The sequence below is a fragment of the Cherax quadricarinatus genome, chromosome 15, assembly GCF_038502225.1.
Source record: "Cherax quadricarinatus isolate ZL_2023a chromosome 15, ASM3850222v1, whole genome shotgun sequence".
Taxonomy (NCBI): Eukaryota; Metazoa; Arthropoda; class Malacostraca; order Decapoda; family Parastacidae; genus Cherax; species Cherax quadricarinatus.
Genome location: NC_091306.1, coordinates 10,279,671 through 10,299,159, shown reverse-complemented (window position 1 = coordinate 10,299,159; position 19,489 = coordinate 10,279,671). Strand labels below are relative to the sequence as shown.

Genomic DNA, 19,489 nt, shown 5'->3' with positions numbered 1-19,489 from the left:
AGGATAGACTGAGGGCCCTGAATCTGCACTCTCTAGAAAGGCGTAGAATTAGGGAGGGGATATGATTGAGGTGTATAAGTGTAAAACAGGAATTAATAAAGGGATGTAAATACTAGCGTGCTAAAAATATCTAGCATAGACAGGACTCGCAGCAATGGTTTTAAATTTGAAAAATTCAGATTCAGGAAGGATATAGGAAAGCTCTGGTTGGTAATAGAGTTGTGAATGAGTGGAAGAAACTCCCGAGTACCGTCACAGCAGCTGAGACCTTGTGTAGTTTTAAAAATAGGTTAGATAAATATATGAGTGGATGTGGGTAGATGTGAATTGGACCTGACTAGCTTGTGCTAATAGGTGGGATGCCGTGCTCCTCCCTTAAGTGAATGTGACTGACCTGACTAGGTCAAGGCATTGGGTTAAGCCGGTGGGAGAATTGGACCTGCCTCGCATGGGCCAATAGGCCTGTTGCAGTGTTCCTTCTTACTTATGTTTATATATATATATATATATATATATATATATATATATATATATATATATATATATATATATATATATATATATATATATATATATATATATATATATATATATATATATATATATATATATGTCGTGCCGAATAGGCAGAACTTGCGATCTTGGCTTAATTAGCAACGCTCATCTTGCCATATAGGACAAGTGAAAATTTGTGTATGCAATAATTTCGCCAAAATCATTCTGACCCTAACGAAAAAAATATATTTCACTGTGTTTGTTTAGTATTAAATTATTGTAAACAAATCTAAAATATATTTAGTTGGGTTAGGCTAAAATAAATTGTTCTTGTTATAATAAGGTTAGGTAAGTTTTCTAAGATTCTTTTGGAGAAAATTAAAAATTTTTACATTAACATTAATGTAAAAAATATATCTTTAAACGTATAAGAGAAATTTTTAGAAAGGACTTAATTTTAAATGAGTTCTTGCTAATTGACCAGTTTTACATATTCGGCACGACATATATATCTATATATATATATATATATATATATATATATATATATATATATATATATATATATATATATATGTATGTATGTATGTATGTATATATATGTATATATATATAAATAATCAACGCTGTGCGAAGAATCCTCCCAGAAGTCTTTACTACCACTCCATCCAACAGTACCCTCTTGGGAGCACCGCTGGGTCACCAGGCCATCGACACAGTCCTCAAGGACAAATTGAATGACCTGATGAGAATGGAGGAGAGAATAAGCAATCTTGATGCCCATGATGCTCTGTATCTCCTCACAAGGTGCCTTACTATTCCAAGACTCACTTACTTCCTGAGGTGTGCACCCTCTTTTGACAACCCAACACTGGATGAATATGACGCACACCTGAGGTCAACCTTAAGAAGGCACTGAACCTGTCACTAGAGGATCAGCAATGGGATCAGGCAATCCTCCCAGTGCGACTGGGAGGTATACGGGTGCGCAAAGCAACACATGTTGCTTTACCTTCTTTTCTGTCTTCGTGTTTGGCTTCCAGTGCATTAGTCAAGAAGATTGTTCCCGAACGCTTGAGAGACTTGGTAGGAATCAAGACCCCAGGTTTACTGAAGCAGCGATTCGGTGGAACACCCTTACAGATTCCTCCAGTAGACCAGCTCCTCCCAAAGAACACAAACAGTCCCACTGGGACAAACCGATCATGGAAAAAATTGCTAACACAATGCTCTCCAACGCCTCATAAAGGACAAAGCTCGTCTCCTGGCAGTGAAGGCACCACACTCAGGAGATTTCCTGTTAGCTGTTCCCAATTCCTCCTTGGGCACTCGACTAGACCCACAGGCCATTCGGATTGGTGCTCTTCGCCTAGTCGCCCCCATCCTCACCGAACATAGGTGTATTTACGGCAGGGCGACAGCTGATCAATTCGGACTTCATGGTCTCATGTGTCACACAGCAGAAGGGAAGTATGCCAGACATAAGGAGGTCAGTGACATCATAAAGAGAAGCCTCGCCACAGCCCGTTGCCCAGCTCAACGGGAACCCCAAGTGCAGAGGTCTGACGGAAGTCAAAAGCGTCCTGAAGGAGCCACTATGCTACCTTGGAAGGATGGAAAGCAGATTGCCTGGGACTACACCTGTTCCGCCACATTGGCAGACACCTACTTGCCATACTCCGTTGTGGAAGGGGGTGGAGCTGCCAGCCACAGGGAGACCCAGAAGATCCGCAAATATGAAGACCTTTCCCCTTGCTATAACTTCATCCCAATAGGGTCGGAGACCCTTGGAGCATGGGGCAAGTGTGCTCTAAAGTTCCTCAAAGAGCTGGGTGAAAAGCTCATCATAGAAACCAAGGACCACAGGGCGACCAGCTTCCTCTTTCAGAGACTCAGTGTTGCAATCCAGAGAGGAAATGCCTGCAGCATTCTGGGCACGCAGCCCACCACCGGGGAGCTGGACGAAGTATTCGAGATGTAGCTCTGAGTTACCTATGTTGTTTTACTTTCTGTTGTATCTTTGTGAATGTTTTGTCAATGTATTTTGTCTTTAAATAAAATATATATTAATTAAATATAGGGGGTGGTAGGAGAAAATTCTCAAACAGCTTCAGGGAGAACCTTGAGTTTTCCCTGAAGCAAGTTTATTCTTTTCTCTGAGGATGAGGATCCCTAGGACAGTTCTTGTTCTTGAGGCGGTACCTCCCTATATATTATATATATATATATATATATATATTTTTATTATTTTTTATTATCACACCGGCCGATTCCCACCAAGGCAGGGTGGCCCGAAAAAGAAAAACTTTCACCATCATTCACTCCATCACTGTCTTGCCAGAAGGGTGCTTTACACTACAGTTTTTAAACTGCAACATTAACACCCCTCCTTCAGAGTGCAGGCACTGTACTTCCCATATATATATATATATATATATATATATATATATATATATAGATATATATATATATATATATATATATATATTTAGATAGATAGATAGATATAATGTGAGACGTGTATGTTTGTGTACGTACATGCAGAAACATGTATGTACACCGAGGAGTGTGTATCTCAGTACATATACACTGAGAGTTTATTTTTATTTCATGTTATAGAGATTCAAGTATTCTTGACTAGCGTTGCACAAGTGAAATACAACCATAATTACCCTCGTGTAGGCTTTAAACTTAATGAACCAGCCAACCTTTGTAATTAAGGTTGGTTATGTGCTACTTATTATTGTTTTATTTTGCTTATAAATTTCATGCTTCTACTAATATTATTTCATTAACCACTCCATGATTCTAATTAAAATTATAAACGTAATATTTTATGTTTTATAAAATATAAGAGCTTTGTTAAACAGCGTGTATATTATTATTATTATTATTATTATTATTATTATTATTATTATGATTATTATTATTATTATTATTATTATTATTATTACGTACTATTTCTACTACTACTGCTGCTACTTTAGGGCCTTATCCCAAATCTGGACATTTCCATAACAGCACACTGGAGTAAGAGATATGGGAGGAAGTGCAAAAGAAACCCAGTGAAAAAAGCAGGGACGCGGTGGGCACAATAAAGAAGTACTGTATCTACGTCCTTAGCCTCTGACTACTCAGCATCTTACCAGAAGATGTCAGAAACACTGCTGTAACAAGTGCAGAAGTCTTGAAGAGGTTACTGGACAAGTATCTTTACCAGATATCAAATCAACCATGCTGTGATGGATATGTAGGTCATCGGGCCACCATGAGTAACAGCCAGATTGACCAGGGAAGCACCAAACGAGCCTGGCCCAAGGCTGGGCTCTGCGAGTAGAAAAACTTTCGGACTTATCAAATGTATTCTACTACTACGCTATTACTACTACCACAGCCACTACTACTATACTTATGGGGAAGGGCTAAACCTGTACAGTCATACAACACCTGGGGAATTGGAGGCAACCAGATGCGATACAAGGTAGGGATAAATAAGTCCAATTTGAATCAAAAGCCCATCAGCAGCATCGAGAGACTTTCCTTGCGTGGCGGACAACGTGTAGCTTAATAACATCTAAGCTTGATCAAGTAATGTAGACCAAACATCGTAACAACAATTCATTCATTGGAAGGTTTTTCACTGACAGCTGTGACAGACCGTGTTATAACACTGACAACTGAGACAGACCGTGTTATAACACTGACAGCTGTGACAGACCGTGTTATAACACTGACAGCTGTGACAGACCGTGTTATAACACTAACAGCTGTGACAGACCGTGTTATTAGGTCAAGTGTCAGTCAGTTTTGATGGATTTTTTTTTTATTGCACAAGAGGTGACACACTGCTGAAAGAACCGCGATTCTGTTCAGCGGTGTTATGTACCTCTATAACCGCCTCTGCTAGGCTTCTCATTCTTTTTAGTTGAAACTTCGAAATCTGCATTAAAAATGTTTTCTCTCCTTCCTCTATTATGATAATATTTCACTAATGTTTTAAGTTAGGTATGAAAAGTTCCTTAAAAATTTTGAATCCCATCTGATTGAATACATCCTTATTCTACCTCGCGAAATGTGTATGTGTCATTATAGGTGACAGTATATTTCTGGCATACCTACCTTCTTGAGTCCTCGTCAGAATATATCCGAAATCTTTACATTCTATAACATTCAGGTATTTATCATCGTTCATACATAGTGGTACGATGTGTGGTAATACATATGCAAAGGATAGTAAACTCAAGTAAAGGGGGAAAAGGTGAATCGGATAGCCAGTGGAATGTCTCAGTCAGCTGACTAAAAGCTCCATTACATGAGTATGACATGCGTCGGGAAGTAATTGTACTATTTCTTGACGAACCTTACCCATCCTAAGTGGTCCATTCAAGCTGCAAGCTGTCAACAAGTGAGAGGCAGAGGCAGCGTGATTACCCGGTGATAATGAGTGACAGTGGCCAGGAAGTGAAGTGTGATAGATAAATGCGAGACCATGTACTGAAATGTGGCAGTGCTATTAAGCGTACAGTAAAATAATGTTAACAGTAGCATACGTGAGTGTACTTTGTACATAAATGTACACTTTTAAGAGTATCATGTTTAACGGGATATTCTAAGTGACTTGTAAATTGAAAACACTTTTAAAAATTAGAGATACATTCTTTTATTGTAACTTCTTTTCCTTAATTAAGTTTTAAACATGGAGGTTCTTTGTCGAAGTATCCGCACTGGTTGGCTGATTTGCTTAATTCATATTTCTGCGTGACGAGGTCAAACCTCATCAAGCAGAAATAAAATATCAACAATTTGTTGTAGGAGGCCCCAGTACATTACCTTTCCTCATCATCACCCATCCCACAATGCCTCCCTTTATCAAGAGTACGGTCCACCCCAGCACTGTTTTCCCCTCGTTATTAAGGGCCCTACCCTTCACGTTCCCTCCCCTGGTCACGTATAAGCCCTGTCACAATTTCCTGCCACGTTCCCTGGAGGTACATAAACATCCCCTGGAGTACATATCACTTTTCCTGTTATTATTAATATTGTTGTTATTAATTATTATTGCTATTAATTATTATTATTATTATTAATATCCTAGTTGATCAAGCTTGGTCATGGACCTGGCAGCGGGGGCGTTGATCCCCGAAATACCCTCCAGGTGGACCCTCCAGTTGAACCCTCACGGTAGATCCCCGAATGGGGACTTTTTTTTAAATAGTTGCCAGAAATATTTTTTTTCTTTTCTTCCTTCAACTTTTCGGTTTTATTTCGCTCATAACACGAGATCTCATCCGATCGGCTGCAAATTTTGCACGGTAACTAGGACAAGATTCTGTGAACAGTTGGCACGTGTAGATGCCCTAGACCAGAGTTGAATGACCAATTCCCAGCATCCTGGATTAGCTCCGGTAACTTCCAACATCCTTTGGGGCGCAGCTTCAGACTTTCAGAAAGGTGCATCCTCATTCGACGACGGCGAAGAGTGAAAATCAGGTGAGTAGCTGCACGTCTGCCAGTTTTGTGTGTAAAATAATGTAGTGGTGAAGAGTGACATCGAAGGTTGTCATAGTGAAAAGGTCTGTTCCTCAAGGGACAGAACTTATCCCTGTTATCTTTCTCATTCTCATATCCTATATAAACAGAGGCATTTTAATAAATAATAGTACTATATCATTCTTTGCAGATGATACTAAAACCTGCGTGAGAATGGTGTCCACTGAAGACAAATCTTCGAACCAGAATTTTCCAGTGAGAAACTGACAACAATATAATGTTCAATGAGGACAAATTTCAGTTACCTCATTATGGAGAAATTGAGGAAATAAAGACTGGGACAGAGTAAAGAGTAAACTTGAATAGCTCAGTAGAGAGTAACACAAATGTGAGAAACCTGGAAATGATTACTTCAGATCACAGCAGTGCCACTATCACACCCGCAAAGAAAATGATAGACTGGATAACTAGAACCTTCAAAACGAGATGCCAAACCAATGATGATACTCATCAGGTCACTTTTCTCTAAGTTGGAGTACTCCTCTACTCAACAGCTCCGTTCAAGGCAGGCGAAATTGCAGACCTGACAAACGTGCACGTAGCTTTCACTGCTCACACAGAGTAAACACTTAAATTACTGGGAACGTTTGAAGTCTCTCGATCTACATACTTGTTAGAATGTGGACGAGAAAGGTACATCATAATCTACAACTGGAAAATTTTAGAAGTATGGGTTCCAAATTTGCACACACAAATCGTTCCCCATGAAAGTAAAAGCTTTGACAGATGGTGCAAAATATGCCCAATTAAAAGCGATGAGTGTGAAAGGACCAAAACTTTAGTGTGGCCTCCCATCATCATACATGAGGAGGATTACCTAGAAACCTTTGGCTGTCTTTAAGAAAAAAAAAATGGACAAATTTCTCAAGTTAGTAGCTGATCAACCGGGCTGTGGTGCCTATGTTGGACTTCGTACAGCTAGCACCAACAGTCTGATTGATCGGGCCATCCACCGGGAGTTATGGTTCGTCACCGTGAGGGGGCATTGACCCTCGAAACACTCTTCAGGTATACTCCAGGAAATGTTTAATGTAATCACGTTTTATATTCGAGTTCAGCTCTAGGTCCCGAGTTGTCTGTTTTTTTTTTTTTTTTTTTTTGCATGGAAGAAACTGGGAAAATTAAAATACTAGTTTTCATACTATAATTTCTAAGTACTTGATCCGATTGTCTTCGATCTTCAACTCTGATAACTTAATAATGCAAATTCTGGGCGGCTTCAAACTTTATGTGCTGGCGAATGTTAGGATATTGGGTGATAAGTAAGACACATGTGCAACAGTTAGGTATCTTTATTCCGAAACGTTTCGCCTACACAGTAGGCTTCTTCAGTTGAGTGCAGAAGAGTTAGCAGAAGCAGTAGAGATGTGAAGACGATGTAATCAGTCCATCACCCTTGAAGATGTAGTTTTGAGGTAGTTAGTCCCTCAGCCTGGAGAAGAGTTTTGTTCCATAGGATATTGGTGCGTCTGAAATAACAAGATAATGTCTCTTCAGAGTAACTTCAAAGCTGTTTCACGTGTATGTCCTGATTGGCCATTTTATTGAATAAATTGGGGTATTAGCGTCCGTGTGATAACCTGTGAATATTTCTTCAGATTTACTTTAGATCTTCATTGCTAACTACCTTTAAGGGCATGATACACTTATGCCGCACTCTGCCTATTCCTTTTGCGTGCAGTGACGTGCAGGGGACTGAAGTTATGCAATATGGGGGATACCTTCTTGGATCGCGCAGCTGACGAAATACATCTACTTATTATTAACTAGTGGTATACGCATGGAGAAGTACTTAGGGGTTATACAGCGCCTGGAGTTCAGTGTTTGATCCAGGAGAGGGGTAGCTCCAATTTCTTGGATCAGGAGTCCTTTACCAGCTTCAGAGAACCACCCCCTCCCCAATCCTTGAAGGAATTAAAAAACGTTTTGACATAAAGTGGATGGTGCTAAAGCTCGCCTGGTGGAATCCTGTTAAGCGCTCTTGATTCAAGGAATTGGATTATTATTATTATAATCAAGGGGAAGCGCTAAACCCGGAGGATTATACAGCGCCTGGGGGGGGGATGTGGAAGGCATTCAGGCTTAATTCGGGGAACTGGAGCACAGATCCAATTCCCTAAATCAAGAGCCCCTCACCAACATCAAGGAACCTTCCTTGAGGGGTCAAGGAATTGGAACTGTCCTTCCTTTCGTTGGCTCAATCGTGATTATCTCTTGTTCCTTAGATGCTGTCTTGACCCTTGCGGATTTAGTGTTCCCCCATGAATATAATAATACTCCCCTAATGGTGTCAAACTTGGGAGGCAAGAACACATTAAAGTAGGTTGATTTATAGTGTTATCTTGACCAGATACAACACTTCCTGAGAGATGGTTCACGTCACTCTATTGGAATAAAACTAACCATCAACTCCAGCTCCTGCTTACCTACACAGTCCACTAACTGTGTGCGTAAATAAGACATATGCAGTATTTAGAAAACTTTCATGAAGCTATATTTCGCCCACCAGGGGCTTTATCACTCAGATATAGGGACCAAAAAACTTAAGTGATATATAGGGCAAAGTGTAGTGGGGGGTCTGGGAACTCTTGCATAACTATTTGCAACACAGCTTACCAGTCTACTTTATGAAGATTTTCATACATAATTCTCATGAATTTTAATACGTAGCAACACGGGGTATTTGCTCCATGAGGCATGTATCTCTCGGTGTAGTTGAACTTTATTCCTGTTTTAGGTATTAAAGTATTCTTGAGTGGGGTGTACAAATAACTCCATTAGCAGGCAACCACCTGCTGAGATATGTACGTGAGTGAGGTGCACGTTTATCATTCAGTCACGCCAGAACACTGTGGGATTATCCCATGACATTCAATGGTGCCACCTTCTCTTTGTCACTAGTGTTATCGGTTAGTGTTCAAACAGAATATAATATGTTAACAACATGTATTATACAATCCAAGTGGCGTTCAATTTAAAATACTCATTTGTATTGGAGAAACAACGATGGATGTTATGTGAGTGACGAGTTAGTTGTTAAGGTGTGTTGTCTAAAATAGTTTAAGACAGGGCTGGCCTGCGCCCAAGTAGTTAAGGCAACCCCTCCCTGTTCTCAGTGTTGGCTCACCCCGCGGCATGATAGTGGCTGCTGGTACATTTTTACAGCAATAACAGTACTCATACTAATTATATCTTGGATATATTAAACCCGACGTGATGTGACGGCGCAGCAATACAGTGGTTCAAGAAGAGGATGAAAAGTACAGTGTAGCAAAGATTTGGCCTGGGCTCAGGCAAGATCTTGTTCACTCAGTCCGGCATTCACGGCTACATCCATTTGTGCTCCATTGTTGAATGACTGGTAATCTCCTTGAGAAAGTGACTCGGAAAGGAAACAAATTGTAATGAAAATTGTGAAATTTTGAAGTTTTAAGAGTTTCATTAAAGTGTTTGTAGTGGAAAAGATGATTTTTAAGTAAGCTGTGTTGGGTTGGCCGAGGTATTGCCTAGAGATGACCGTATGCTATAATTAATAAATTTTAAATACTCTTACATACCATCTCTCCATATGATATTTGTGAAATGTGTCTGTTTATTTTACGGTTTTTGCAAATTCCAAAATTTTAATCAAATATTTTAAATAATATTCATTTCGTATTTACCGGGAAGTAACCTCGTAATTGATTACAATATAAACTTTGTGGAATGTACACAAAAGTTTCAGTTATATTAAGTAGTAAGTAACTTTACCCTTTAGTGAAATGTTAGTCTGGCCGTTTAAACAAATTTACTGAAACTCATGAAACTGCGCCTCTGTATAACTACAGCCGTCGTTTTGTGATTACCTTATGCTATATTAAAACTCAAGTGTTTTGTCACATAACTGATTGTGCTTTATCACCTTAAGTAAACACTAACGACAGTTTAGCGTACCAAGATGTAAATTTAAGAGCAGAAACTACTATTATAGTGTATGAGGATTCTATATCTTTCGAAGCGTCTGTGTTGTATCTGGTCATTTTCATAAATTTAAATACAATTTTAGGTTACTGTGTCACGTACAAAGAATCTTAACATTGACAAACCAGTTAACACGTTATAGATGATGAGTATGATAAATGTGCAGCACTAGGTATCTTTATTGACGATAAATTTTGCCTGCACCGCAGGCTTCATCAGTCTAATGCAGGGATGAATTACAATCCTGGAAACAGTAGACGAAGGGAAGAGGCACTTAATGGTAATCAGTCCCTCAACCTTAATGGAAGAAATCCTTTTAGCCGCAGTGAAGATAATCATGCTAAGAGACTGATTATTTTCCACCAAGGCTGAGGGATTGAAAACCTCAAGCTACCTTTCCCCTTCGTCTACTGTCTACACGATTGTAATTCATCCTTGCATTCGACAGATAAAGCCTGTAGTACAAGCAAAAAGTTGCGTTAACAAGATGCCAAGTATTGTGCTCCTGTCTTACTCATGAAATCGTCAGTTTTGTATACTATTTACAGTATAAGAGACTGTAATAAACAATATATTATTGTTACATTTATTGGGCGGTAAACTACATACATACATATTTAAGAGATAAAACTATTCTATACATTAGTGTACCAGTGGCTTCCGGCCTTAATGACTCCAGTGGTCCATACACTACAGATCTGGCTCAATATTTAAATAAATTATTTTTTATAGAAAATGGGTGATAATATGTTGGCAAATAAAAAATGTTAATTAGGCTTCTGACTCTCCACAAGTTAGCCCTAAATATCACAAAATACACACGCTCATAATTTTTAATATCCAAATAATTAGACTAAAAATAAATTGGTCACCTAAACATCTCTCTTTCTCCCAGCTCAACACGTAAATACAGTTATGGACGGAAATAAATGACAAAATGCTGACACGATGTAAAAGTATACAAATGCAGTATAATGCGATCCGTTACTGAATTCGTTTCGGTGGGCGAAACGTAGTCAGTAAAGGTTCGCATTATGCTACACATGTGTCTATTTTTACATCTATAGCTATTAACACTTTAGGTATGTTAGTCTTATATAGCACAAAAAATAACCTAGTAACCTATTATTATTATTATTAAAGATTAGCCGGTATTCTCCCGGCCCGGGCCTTTTCCAAGTGGTGGCCCGGCCTTGGCTCCCTCTTTAGGGAGTGTCTGAGGCCTAAGTCTCCCATGGGAGGAGGCACAAGTACCTCCTCATCTTTGGGACCAACTGTCCCCAGGCCTAGCCACAAACTAGGCCTCTCTGGTCTGCCATCCCCGCCCCAAGAGGGCAAATGGGAATGACAGTCTTATGAGCTAAAGGCTCGGGCTCAGGCACCTACCCTACCCTAGAAGGGTTAGGCATGGTGTCGATACCTAGTAACCTAACCTAATCTGTAATATTACGTAACAAAATTTGCATAACCTGTATATCTGCGTAATTATATTTAACTGTTTTACCTAAGGAGAATGGGCCAAGCTACTGGTAACTTAAATAAATATTAGATTATATTAAGAATAAAAACCACATGAAAGGTTCGTGCTGTTGCCTTGTTTAAGTATCTTAAATTAGTGGGATTGTGCTACCAAATAAAACCAGAGAAGAATTATTATTAACTATGTATTGCGAGGCTGAGAAAAAACTATATAATTTAAAGGTAAAAATATTTGGATTATATCACCATTTGTTGCTTATAATTTAACCCTGACAGCCTTCATTAGTCTAATTTATGTAATTATATGAATCACCGTTATCTGTAAAATAGATCCTCGGTCATTTATTTGCATATTTGCACTTGATGTTGCAGAACACTATAGTAACATCATTTAATTGATGAAGTCAAATATATATTATGTCAGATACTGGGAAATATTAAAATCACAGATTTTTGTATTTAAAAATATATTAATCCCACCTGTAAGGATTAAGAAAGCTTAAAAATGCTTTAAATTATCAAACATACAATATTTTTGAACAGAGTAATAGCATAAAAGTTATAAGTGTGTGTATGCAGCAATTAGGTCGCTTTTAATATGTCGGGTCGTGACAGCACATGGTGCGTCGAGATAATTGTAGGTAGGATTTTTAACTAGCCATTCGTTGACCTACAAATATAAATTATTGTTAGAAAAGCAAATTTCATCATTGGACACCAAATTACCTAGTGTGGGAGGTTTAACATCTACTCCTTCAGGAGGGAGGGAGGTGCCTTGGTATTGGGAATTGGAGCTACTCTCCCTTGGCACTATATGACCCCTAAGGGTTTATCGCTTCTTTATATATAATAATAATAATAATACTTTACCTGTCGAGCTTCACGCTAGTCTCAAGAATATTTTAATCCCAAGATATCTTGTATCTTATAAGTAAATTTTAATACTGGACTAGCAAATGCAGCAAATATAAGCACCCACGACCAATTCTTTGAGGTAGAATTAGATTTAATATATTTGTAAACTAGGTATCCTAATCACAGAGTTTTGTACCAATCAATTTGTTGACTGGTTGTTCATGTATGTTAACGCCCTACTTCCATAAATTTCTTGCTTGCCTGTAATTGTAAATCCCAGAGTGCGCGTTGCCATTTTTATGTTGCTGCTAAATAGTGAAAAACATGTGATCAGTGGCAACGCGCACTCTGGGGTTTACAATTACAGGTAAGCAAGGAATTTATGAAACATGGGTGCTAACGTACATGAACATAGATAAAAACTGATCTGTCGAGAAAAACTTTATGCTCATTCCCGCTCTGGGCGCACAGTGATACGAGCTGTATTTTATTTTCTGCTTGGATGTAGCATACTGAAATAATATTTATTACCCTGGAAGCCTAAAAAGTCTACACTATGGCCAGTAAAGTGAATATGATTATTTTCATTGGGAAATACTAATGGTCATACAGCGCCTGGGGGGATGGAAGATCAGATTTGTTTCAAGGAAGAGGAGAGTAGTCCAAATTCCTTATCCCAAGAGTCCTTCAGCAGCATCAAGGCACCTCTTGATAAAAGGAATATGGAAGAATAAAATAATATTTGTCTTAATGTTCAGGAAGTAGTTAGGTAGCGTGAAGAACCTCAGGGTTGGAGCAGCCTAGTAGCTTCTGCTGTTGCTTATTCATGAAGCTTCTAGAGCGCCACATCAAAACTAGTTAAACGGAGTGGAATGTGCATGTAACTGGTTCGAAAATAGTAATAAAACAACTAATTTAAAAACTTTTAATTTCGTAAAACGTCTGAAACGTAACGTTGAGTGAGAAACTGAAGTAAGGACTGTAGACTCATACATTGCTGCGATACGTACACGTTTGACTGTCTTGTCAGTTATTCATATTCTAAATATGAATGAAAATAGAATGCATTTATAACGTCGACAGTGAGGACAAACATCATTAGTGACAGAAACCTGTACCATAGTATACCCTTTCGATATCAATAAATCAAAAAACCAGGAAAATACGCCTTGAGAGTGCCCATAAGCATCTCAGGTTTAAGTGTGTATCAGCCGTGTAGTAAGAGAAATCGTGGAGGTGAAGGTTTTCGTGACGGGCTTGGCCAGAAGTGTAGCCGAGATGGGGTGCACAATGTCCATGGAAGAAAAGGCAGCCTTGGCCAAGAGCCGGGAGATTGACCGAGCTCTCTTTTTCGCTGCCGAGAGCGCTGCCCGGGACGTCAAGCTTCTTCTTTTGGGTAAGTAGTACCTATACATAAAAATATACTGTATATTATGTTACTATATAATTGATGGATGGTATACAGTATCGACAAGTTGATGAGTAAGACACGTGTAACACTTAGGTAACTTTTTTGCTGAAACGTGCAGTTGTCTTTATTAGTTGGAAACAGAGGTCTGTTTAACTGATAACGCCTGCTCACAGACGAAACATTTCGGCAATAAAAATCCCTAAGTGTTGTACATGTGCCTTATTCAACAAATATATGATAAAATTAGGTCACTTGAAAATCCTTTCCCAAAGCAAAAAAAAAGTTTACTCAAGTTATGAAAATTCTGGGATAGGTTAGAACTTTTTGGCAAGACTGGGCTTGGTTAGCACAGGTAAAAAAAATACATATCAGAAACTTGCATAACTTTAATTACTTTGCACTTGTGGCGGGGAACGAATCTTAAGTGGACCCAAAATTTATTAGCCAAAAGAAGTAGCCCTCTCAGGGGACGTTCCTCAGTGCCGGTGAAGAGCTCTTGATCTAAGGAACTGAACCTGACCTCTCCTTCCTTGGATCAGTCTTAATTGCCTCTCATTCCCCCAGGTGCTGTATGACCTAAATTTACGGGTTTAACTTTACGCCATAATAATAATAATCCACACTTCAGGGTACATTTTAGCCCTTACTGATGCCAATATATTGCATAAATGCAATATATTGGCATCTGGGATGAAGGTGGCAGTTACAGTGTCGTTTGCTCGTTGTTGCGAGTAGGTTGAGATGAGATTGTCTGACGCTGGCTTAATATGATGAATTGCTACGCTATTACTGGGGAGATGAAGAAAGGAAGGGCATACAAGAGATAGAGGAGGGAGAGAGATAACAGAGATAGAGCGATAAATATACGTAAGATATAAAATAATGGTACGGAGTTACGGTGAAAGCTCTGCAGTTCACAGCTAATCCATAACTTGAAGAGAAAACCTTAAACGATGTTTTGGTCCTTCCTAGATCATTATTAAGTCGCTTGATAATTGGCCTTAACGTCATTATAAGTTAACTCTCCAAAGTTAGCTGAATTGCTGTACTGTGATCCTTATTCTTCCTTAAACAGTGAGACAGACCTGGGAGAGGATGAAATTACGTATCCCCAAAAGATACCTTATAGTGGTTGCCTAATTGTTGTTTCTTCCTCCAAGGTTTTAGTTTATAACCGGGGAACTTGTCATCTAATGGCTGTCAGATTTTGTGCACTTTAACTAAGGAAAGACTTGTGCAGCTATTAGTTTGTGTAGGTGACCTTTGGTCAGTGCTATAGAGACCATTTCCGGTTTTGGCTTCTGTGTAATAACTTAAGAACGCCTCTTCTGATCGGCTTTAAACTTTCAACACTTGTATTCTGTCTAGGGGGAGGCTGGAATTATTTGGATCTGTAGGTGCCAATTTGCCCGTTTTACTTTTAAAATTGTGCATTCGTGAAATATCTTGACTGCCTCATCTGAACGGCATCTTATGTAAAGGATTGCACCTTAGAAGTTTAGGCTGTGTAGTTGTAAATTGTCAGTATACCAATAATTAAAAATCTTGGAATCTTTAGAGTCTGTGTGATAACTGGATAATGCCTCTTTTAGTCGATTTCAAACTTTCAAAGTGGGTGTGATTTCCTCAGAAAAAAAAGCATGTGCTTGATTAGGCAACTTTTGTCAGTTTTATTAGACAAACTGGTTTCTGTGCAAAGAGTGAAGAATGTCTCCGGCTTCGAGCCTTTTAAACACTGGTGAAAGAATGTATATTCAGATTCGATCTTTAAACACTGAATTCAACCTGAATTCTTGGCAGTGTAAGTGCCAGTTGGCTGTTTTTATTGAAAATCGAAAAATTGAAATACCAATTTTTCATGCGATAATTTATGAGTGCCTTATCCGAGAGGCTTCAAACCTTTAAGTTCAGTAATTTAAGAATGAAACTTTTCATTGGGGCTTTTGGATTATTGATCTCTGAAATAACCGGAGAATACCTCTTCGATTGGCTTTAAATCTTTAGAGCTGTTGTTTCGTAATGGATGGTCCGAATTAGTTGTGCTTTGTGGGTGCCAGTCTGCCATTTTTATTGAAAATATTGGGATTTTGATTTCCATGCGATAACTTGTGAATGCCTTTTCTGATTTACTTCATATTTTTAAAAGCTGATATTTAACTACATTAGAGACTTATGCCACACTGTACTATTCCTTTAGCGTGAATTGAAGCAAAGGGAGCTTGGGCTTACTGAATACGGAAATACCTGTCTCGGCTCGAGCATCAACTGATGAACACTAGTTACGCTAGAGGGCAATGAACAGAGAGGGTGAGACTTAGAAAAGAAAATAATTACATAAAAGGTCAGTAAACGGCGAGAGGGAGAGATTGCAGAGGAAGTAATTTCTTTAGAGGCAGGTGGGGTAAATTGATACTGGGTATTTTTCCATAAATTTGTGGGAACGAAATACGTATCTGGTAAAATGGGCGGGATACATGGCCTGAGAAAGAGGGTGAACTAAGAATATCGGAAACCAAGTAAATTGGTGGAATAAACGTTTGATTATGTAAGAAAATGAAGCTACTGAACACACGTGGAAATGAATGTGGATATAAAAGTGATGGAGAAGCAAGAAGAGAATGAGAGCTTACATTAACCTAACGTGTGTTACTTTAAGGATACCTGTGCAGGGTACGCAGTGTACCAGGAACTAATGTCATATTTGCCTTGCTACACTAGCAGTCTAGTGTGTATCGTGTAGATGTATAAGACACGTGCAACAGTTAGGTATCTATTTTGAAACGTTTCGCTTACACAGTTGGAGACTGAAGAAGCCTACTGTTTAGGCGAAACATTTCGGAATAAAGATACCTAACTGTTGCACACGTGTCTTACTTATCATCTTGGTATTGTATACCATTATCATATTCATAACATGTAAATGTATTGGTAAAGCTTAATGCTTATAGCAGACTCTCGCACATAGTTCAGCCTTCCTTCACTACTAAAAATGAATGTATGGATACAACTGTCTAAGTAATGACGAAGCCTTTCCTCTTTAACAAACGAATAACTATTTTTTTATTTAGTAAATTTAGCATACATACAGAGGTACAAAAAATACAGGTAAGAGCAGCATGCCAAAGCCACTTATATGCATAGCATTACGGGCTGGCTTAAAATTAACTTAAGATTAACTAAGCAATGATGAAATCAGTGATAAAACATTATTGTAAACAGATAACTATAAAGCACAAATGAGTATTACAAAGACAGGTCATATGGTTGCATGTTTTGCTGTACATTCAGTCGAATGGAGTATTCTGTTAGGTAGTGTATTTAAAAAAAATAACAAAGTTAGATTGGGTCCTAGGTTTAACATTTATGTGATATAATTGTGAGTAACATTTAGGATATACAATTTATAAGGTTCAGTTATTCAGTATTTATTTAGTTTTGAGTGAGTAAGTGATCTTTGAGAAGAGACTTGAATTTATAAACAGGTAGTGTTTATTTTATATTTACAAGTAACGAATTCCAGATTTTAGGGCCTTTTATGTGCATTGAGTTTTTGCATAGCGTTAGATGGACACAGGAACTTCAAAGAGTGATCTGTGCCTTGTGTTATGGTCATGTGTTCTGTTGAGGTTGGCAAGGAGATGTTTGAGGGGAGGGTTAATATCGGAGTTAAGTGTTCTATGTATGTAATAGGTGCAGTAATAAGTATGGATGTTTTGTATGGTGAGTAGGTTGAGTGTTTTGAATATTGGTGGAGTGTGCTGCCTGTAGTGAGAATTTGTTATCATTCTAACTGCAGCCTTTTGTTGGGTAATTAGTGGTCTGAGATGGTTAATTGTTGTTGAACCCCATGCACAAATTCCATAGGTGAGATAGGGGTAAATAAGAGAGTGATAAAGGGCCAGGAGGGCTGACTGTGGAACATAGTACCGTATCTTCGATAGTATGCCTACAGTCTTGGAAATTTTCTTAGAAATTTGTTGTATATGTGTATGAAATTTGAGTCTATTATCAAGGTGGATTCCTAAGAATTTTCCCTCTGTTAGCTTTGTGATAGGTGATCTGTTTATCGTTATGTTAAGAGGTACATCTGTAGCTCTGTTTCCAAACTGAATGAAGTAGGTTTTGTCAATGTTTAGAGTAAGTTTGTTAGTCCTCATCCAGGTAGATATTTTCTGTAATTCGGTGTTTACAGTATTGGCTAGCGTGACTGGGCTCGGGTGAGAGAAGACGTATGTAGTGTCATCTGCAAAAAGTGTGGGTTTGAGTAATTGCGAAGCATTTGGTAGGTCATTTATGTATAGGAGAAAGAGAAGAGGGCCAAGGACACTTCCCTGTGGGACACCAACTGTAATTGGTTGAGCGGAAGAGCTTGCCCCATTTGCGTACACATATTGGCTTCTGTTGCTGAGGTATGACTTGAGGTAGTTGAGGGAGTGCCCTCTAATACCATAGTGTGACAATTTTACGTGGAGCAAGTCATGGTCAACTGTATCAAAAGCTTTACGTAAATCAATGAAGATCCCCAGTGGGACTTCTTTTTTCTCTATTGCAGTGTATATATGTTCTAGCATGTGTATAATAGTATCATTAGTATTTTTATTAGGCCTGAATCCAAATTGGCAGGGGTTGAGAATGTTTTGGGAGATGAGGTAGGAGTAGATTCGTTTATGAATTAATTTTTCGAAGATTTTTGAGAGAGGGTGTAAATTGGATATTGGCCTATAGTTATTCAACTCTGTTTGGTCTCCTCCTTTATGGATCGGGGTGACCCTTGCTATTTTGAGAGCTGTAGGGAAGGTGGAGGATTCAATGGATTTGTTAAAGAGTGTTGCAATGATTGGTGATAGTACTTGTGACACTTTTTTGTATATAAAGGGTGGTAAGGTATTTAAATCTCCCGCCTTGTTTTTTAGTGCGTTGATAGTAAGGGAGACTTCGTATGGGTTAGTCGGAGCTAGGAACAGTGTGTTCGGGTAGTTGCCAGTGAGGTAGTCATTTGGTGGGGTATCTGAGCTTGGGATTTTATTGGCAAGGTTTTGTCCTACAGTGGAGAAGAAATCATTGAGTCTGCTGTTTCTGTTGGTGGGAGTTGGGGTTCATGTGATTTTGCTAATTTTATTTCGCTATTTCGTGATATCTTTTTTGTTCCCAGAATTTCTGATAGGGTCTTCCAGGTATTTTTTATATCACCTCGTAAGTTGGATAATCTGTTCTCATAATACAATTTTTTTGCCCTTCTTATCAGGCTGGTTAGGATTGACGAGTAACGTTTTGTTTGGTCTCTGGTTATGTGACCCATTCTGTACTGTTTTTCATATCGGTGTTTTGTATTTATGGATTTGAGAATGCTGGGTGTTAGCCAGGGACTGTTCAGTCTCTTAGCTGTCATCTGTTTAGTTTTTTTAGGGCAGTGCTTGTTATAGAGGTATTGGGTCTTTTTTAGAAAATTATTAAAACATTCGTCAATATCTGTATAGATTTCTAGCTCAGTGTGCCAGTCAATGTTTGTTACTGCTGTTGTGAAGTTATTAATGGCTGCCTCATTGTGAAGTCTGAAGGTGACTTTAGTAGTGTCTTGGGGTATTTTACCAAGAGTTGTTATGAGGAAAGTAGGGTAGTGGTCTGTGGTATTATATGTAATTATGCCTGATTTTAAAGGGGATATGGTGTTGGTCCAGATGTGGTCAAGTAGGGAAACACTAGTCTCCGTAACTCTTGTAGGTTTTGTTACTGTTGGTA

At 38.6% G+C, this 19,489-nt stretch overlaps 1 protein-coding gene across 3 annotated transcripts in view; it reads left to right on the top strand.

Moving 5' to 3' along the window:
- Positions 1-19,489, top strand: part of Galphao (G protein alpha o subunit) — a 705,635-nt gene that overhangs the window by 190,060 nt on the left and 496,086 nt on the right. Inside the window, exons 1-2 of one of the 3 annotated variants that reach the window (XM_070085135.1) lie at positions 9,167-9,196; positions 13,098-13,735. The exons of 1 other annotated variant lie outside the window; for it this stretch is intronic. In XM_070085135.1, coding sequence (XP_069941236.1) covers positions 13,618-13,735 — 118 coding nt within the window. In that variant the 5' untranslated portion in view covers positions 9,167-9,196; positions 13,098-13,617. Of the gene's footprint in view, positions 1-9,166; positions 9,197-13,060; positions 13,736-19,489 lie in introns of those variants that run through there. One more of the 3 variants, XM_070085136.1, reaches the window with a different exon arrangement.